The sequence below is a fragment of the Bison bison genome, unplaced genomic scaffold (assembly GCF_000754665.1).
Source record: "Bison bison bison isolate TAMUID 2011002044 unplaced genomic scaffold, Bison_UMD1.0 scf7180017864089, whole genome shotgun sequence".
Lineage (NCBI taxonomy): Eukaryota > Metazoa > Chordata > Mammalia > Artiodactyla > Bovidae > Bison > Bison bison.
The window spans coordinates 625,270-630,200 of record NW_011494661.1 but is presented as its reverse complement, the minus strand read 5'-3'; the positions used below and the strand labels follow the sequence as shown (position 1 = coordinate 630,200).

Genomic DNA, 4,931 nt, shown 5'->3' with positions numbered 1-4,931 from the left:
CAGACAACAAGGACCCAGTGAGGCCCCAAGGGAAGGTCACGGTCAAGTACGACCGCAAGGAGCTACGGAAGCGCCTCATCCTGGAGGAGTGGGTCCTGGAGCAGCTCACTCGCCTCTACGACTGCCAGGTGTGTCCCCCACCCTGCGCCGACACCCTAAACCTGTTCCGATTCGGGCCTCCTGGAAACCCCACCTTGAGCCCGCCTGTCACTGTCACGGCGTCAGTGGGCATCCAGCTTAAGCGCGCTCCCTTGCTCTCTGTACTCCCCGCCCCCAATGTATGCTCTTTCTTGTCTGACCTAAGTCACTTCTTTCTTATTCGCTGCCTTGGACAAGAGACCTGGGGCTAGTCTAGGCTGGCTGGGGAAGGAGAACTACCTATGGCTTGGGAGCCTATACCAGTTTAAGGCACTAGCCAACCCAGTTGTTGGGGTTTATGTGTCTTGCCTGTTTCTAATGGGCTAATCTGGAGTCCATCTTGGCATGGGGGGCAAGCTAGCCCACTCTCTGGGTTCTGGTTCTCCACCCTGTGACTCCTTCCTTGCTCAAGTGGTGACTCAGGCCCCGGGGGCCAGGGTGGAGGAGTGGGCTTGCCCTGTGCTGCCTACCCTGGCCCAGCCCTGGAATGCAGTTGGCTCCAGACAGGAGAGATGCTTCCTGGGGGAGGAGGGTGGCAGGCACCCCCTCCCTCAGCAAAGCATGGGCTCTTTGTTTCCCCTTTAACCAGGCCTGGGTCCTTCCCACTGACCCCTCACCCTTCACTTCCTCCCCACTCCTGGGAAGCTATGACAGGTGTTTGGGGGAGGGGAAGGGGGCCTGATGAGTTGGGGCAGCTGGCCCTATCTGTGCTCTGGTTGAGATGGGGGACATAGAAGTTGGGGAGACACATCTGCAGGGTTCCCAGCCTAGGATCCCCAGCCCTAGCCGTCTGGCACCCAGGGTGCCCAACTGGCAAGGACAGGAAGCTCCCCCCCACATTGGGCAGTTTGCCTTGGCACAGGCCTGATCTGTTTTCTTCCTCGGAGCAGCTGCCGCTGTCTGCTGGGCAAAGAGGGCTGGCTCCCATCTGCAGTAGGGCAGGGGCCTCAGCCAGAGCCCCTCTCACACCCTCTCTCCCAACTCAGGCCGTTGTCTCTCCTTCCTCCCCCACCCCTACCCCAGGAAGAGGAGATCCCAGAGCTGGAAATCGACGTGGATGAACTCCTGGACATGGAAAGCGATGATACCCGGGCTGCCAGGGTCAAGGTAAGAGGGGCTGGAGGGCAGCAGGGCCAGGTCAGGGGAGCAGGGGCTAAAGGGCTGCAGGGAGGCGGTCTGCCCATTGTTGGGTCGGCAAGCCTCTGGAGGCAGGCCTTCCTTGATCTGCAGCAGTCAGCTCTATGATCTTCTTGGACTCAGCTTTGGCCTCCACCAAATGGGGCCAGTGGTACTTGCTGAGCTGTTCAGTAGCCGTGGCATCTCCAGTGCCTTGGAACAGGGTGTGGGTGAACTCTAGGTCCGTGTTTTGGAGACTCACAGTTATCCTTTCTCCCCATGCCCCACTAGGAGCTGCTGGTTGACTGTTACAAACCCACTGAGGTAAGGAAGTGGTTTCCCCAGAGGGTGGAGGAGCTTGGGGTCCTGTCCTCCTGGGGTCTTGTCTCCTTAATGTCCTCCCTCCCTCCAGGCCTTCATCTCTGGCCTGCTGGACAAGATCCGGGGCATGCAGAAGCTGAGCACACCCCAGAAGAAGTAAGGGTCCTCGACCCAGCTGAGCGGTGGCTCCACAGGACAATCGCTGCCCCCCGACCTCATAGCAACAGCAATACCAGGGGGCCCTGCGGCCAGGCCTGGTGCCACGAGCAGGGCTCCCCATGCCCCTGGCCCAGGGGCCTCTTCCCTGCCCCCTCAGTTTTCCATTTTTGGGGTTTTTTATTATTATTAAACTGATGGGACTTTTTGTGTTTTTATATTGACTGCGGCGCGGGCCCTTTAATAAAGCTAGGATACGCCTTTGGTGCAGTTCACAGGCTCGTCTGGTCTCTTTTAGGGGGGACACACTGCTCTCCGACTGCTGCCAGCTCAGCTTCTCCCCAGGTGACCGCAGGCCTTCCTGAGGGCCATGTAGCCATGGCGATAGCCCAGTGCTGGCTCCCAGACTAGGAGCTGGAAGTGGCTGGGGAGCTGGGGAGGAGCCATGCTGCTGCCAGCAGGCAGGAATACTCTTCCCTTCTGGACAAGGGCCACCATACCACCCAGGGCTTGGCCATTGTGACCTCCATGCTACTGAGCCTACTAGACCCCAAGGTTCTACAGCCCGGAAAGGAAAGGGAGGGATGGAAGGGGGTCGAGGGAGAGAGGAGGCTGAAGCTGCGGTTTCTAAGTCTCTCAGGGCCCACAAAGAAACACAGGCTCACTTCATGTGTTTTAAGTTTTTTTTTTTTTTTTTTTTTTAAACAGTCTGGTCCCTGATGGGGGCCTCTCCACCGCCCCTCTCCAGTTTGGCTACAGTTCTGAACGTCGCTCGATTTTGAGCAGCTCCACCTCAAACACCAAGGTTGCACCACCTGCAGGGGAGAGGTGGGAGCAGAATGAGAACTAGGGCCACCCGGAGATGGTATGGATGCAGCAGATGGGGAGGAGGGCAGAAAGGTCTATTACCTGGAATCTTTGGGGGAGCTCCCCGCTCTCCATACCCTGCCAAGATAACACAAAGAAACAGAATGAGCTGTGGCCAGGCAGAGTGAGGTGTTCCGCAGACATCCAGGCTGAAGCTAAGCCTCTACCCATCCTAGCACTAGGCCAGAAATGGAGATGGGAAAAAAAAAACAAGGGGAAGTTAGTCGCTCAGTCGTCTGACTCTTTGTGATCCCATGAACTGTACCCTGCCAGGCTCCTCTGTCCATGGAATTCTCCAGGCAAGAATACTGGAGAGGGCTGCCAATTCCTTCCCAACCCAGGGACTGAACCTGGATTGCAGGCATCTTCTTTACCATTTGAGCCACCAGGGAAATGGGAGGGGGCTTGCTAAAGGTCAGAGAGTTGGCTCCAGAGCCAAGTGTCCCAATGGTCTTGCCCTGTCCTCACTGCTGGACAAGGCTGGACTTGGAAGTGGCGTGGATTGAATGATTGAGTGGAGACGGATGCAGAGACTAAATCGGCCTTCACCCTACATGGATAACACACCCTGAACTCCCTATCCCCACTCCGAAAGAGCCTCTTACCCAGCTCTGATGGAATCACCAGCTTCCGCTTTTCCCCCTCACACATCCTGCAGGACAACACATGTTCAGCATGTGGCAACAACCAAGCTCCTTGCTCCCTCCCCCCATCCCTGGGGCTTGCCTCCCACAGTTTACCTCCTGGACCACAGCCGTGGCCCCACGACTCACCCTAGCAGCCCCTGGTCCCAGCCCTTGATGACCTGGCCTGTGCCCAAGGAGAAGACAAAGGGCTGGTTCTGGGGCAGGCTGCTGTCAAACTCTGTTCCATCTTCTAGCTTCCCCTGTGAGACCATGGGAAGGCCAGTGAGGAGGGGGGTCTGCTCTGACACCCCCACCCCCAGTGCTCTTCCCATCAAGGTGGCACCCCACAGCATTGGTGGCCATAGTCCCAGCAGGAGACAGAACGTTGGGCAGCTCACAGTACACTGTCACTGCTTGCTGATGCCAACCTGGGAGTAGACAGTGAAGAGCAAGACAGAACCATGCAGAGTAGATGAGAAGACCTGCCCAAGAGATCCACCTTTTGGCAGAGAAACCTGGCTCCCGGTTCCTTTCATGTCCCCAAAAGCCCCGCCCCCAAAGCTCCACCCCTTCACCCACCGTATAGTGCATGTGCAGGACGTCCCCTTTCCTCGATTTGATGGGACAGTGGTCTACCCGTTTCTTGACTCCGATCTGCAGCTTCCGTTTGCCCTCGGTCCCTGTGGCCGTGACCAGGGCGCTCAGGCAGATGGACAGTACTGTCAAGACCCAGCTCAGCCTCATCTCTCTGTGGGAACAGACCCCGACCAACCAACCGGGGGAGAGGAACGGGAGGGCATGGAATACCGGCAGGTACCGGGAGGATTCCACCCCACCGTGGACACTGCCTGCCCCTGGGGATCCCCTTGTTCGGGATCACCGCCCCCTCCCCCAGGCTCCACGGCCACACTTACCAGTCCAGTGAGAAGGGGGCTTGCCCGAGGACCCCAGCAGCGGGGAGAGGGGGTCAGGGGAGGCCACAGCAGCCAGGGTCCCGCCCCTTTGCTCACCCCCTGCCCTTCCGTCCCTCCCGGTCCCCAGCTCTGCTCTTCAATTCCCACCCGTCCCCTTCCGCAACGTCCAGACCCTATCTGGCTGCAGAGCGGTTGCCCCGACCGGGCGACCCCATTCACGCCACACCCAGTTGCCTCCCGCCCAGCACACCCACACATCTGCGGCTGCCGCAGGGGGTCGGCCCCGAGGCACCCACACGTCGCCACTGGGTGGCTCCGGGGAGCCCTTGTCCTCCGGGGGTACCCCCCAGGCTGAGCCTGTGCCTCCGCCCGAGGCGCCGCCCCAACTCTGAGCCCTCGGGGGCCTGCGGGGCACCCAGACTGGTCCCGTGTCGGGTGGCCGCCGAGCCCGCTCCACCCACACCACCTCTCCCGGGGGAGTTCTAGGCCTACTGCGTCCCCAGGCACGGCCACCGCGGAGACCGCCCCCGCGTGGACGCCCCGGGCCATTACCTGGGCCTACCCCTTCGCTAGGCTCCTTAACCCCACCTTTTAGAGGGCGTGGTTCCGCCCCCGACCCTGTATCCCCGCCCCCGACAGAACTAGACCCCTTTTCCTGGACGGTAGCCGCGCCACTCACCGGCTGAAGCCCCGCCCCCAGCGCCTGGGTTCCTTCCTCCTCGGCCTCCAAACCCGAGGCTCCTCCTTCCGCCTCTTCTAGCTCCTCCTCCAAGAAAGTGAACCACCTTTAGCC

General features: G+C 59.9%; 2 protein-coding genes across 5 annotated transcripts in view; one reads left to right on the top strand and one right to left on the bottom strand.

The window, feature by feature from the left end:
• PPP1R14B (protein phosphatase 1, regulatory (inhibitor) subunit 14B) overlaps nucleotides 1-2,006 on the top strand; it is a 4,786-nt gene extending 2,780 nt beyond the window's left edge. The window contains exons 3-6 of the mRNA XM_010838091.1: nucleotides 4-128; nucleotides 1,162-1,245; nucleotides 1,546-1,578; nucleotides 1,667-2,006. Coding sequence (XP_010836393.1) covers nucleotides 4-128; nucleotides 1,162-1,245; nucleotides 1,546-1,578; nucleotides 1,667-1,735 — 311 coding nt within the window. The 3' untranslated portion in view covers nucleotides 1,736-2,006. The remainder of the gene's footprint in view (nucleotides 1-3; nucleotides 129-1,161; nucleotides 1,246-1,545; nucleotides 1,579-1,666) is intronic.
• A 394-nt stretch (nucleotides 2,007-2,400) lies between these two features.
• Nucleotides 2,401-4,931, bottom strand: part of FKBP2 (FK506 binding protein 2, 13kDa) — a 3,247-nt gene continuing 716 nt past the window's right edge. The window contains exons 1-6 of one of the 4 annotated variants that reach the window (XM_010837988.1): nucleotides 4,818-4,877; nucleotides 3,804-3,972; nucleotides 3,372-3,484; nucleotides 3,204-3,250; nucleotides 2,641-2,676; nucleotides 2,401-2,546 (exon numbers count right to left, since the gene is read on the bottom strand). In XM_010837988.1, coding sequence (XP_010836290.1) covers nucleotides 2,485-2,546; nucleotides 2,641-2,676; nucleotides 3,204-3,250; nucleotides 3,372-3,484; nucleotides 3,804-3,968 — 423 coding nt within the window. In that variant the 5' untranslated portion in view covers nucleotides 3,969-3,972; nucleotides 4,818-4,877 and the 3' untranslated portion in view covers nucleotides 2,401-2,484. Of the gene's footprint in view, nucleotides 2,547-2,640; nucleotides 2,677-3,203; nucleotides 3,251-3,371; nucleotides 3,485-3,803; nucleotides 3,973-4,138; nucleotides 4,630-4,690; nucleotides 4,759-4,817; nucleotides 4,878-4,931 lie in introns of those variants that run through there. The other 3 variants (XM_010837986.1, XM_010837987.1, XM_010837985.1) reach the window with 3 other exon arrangements.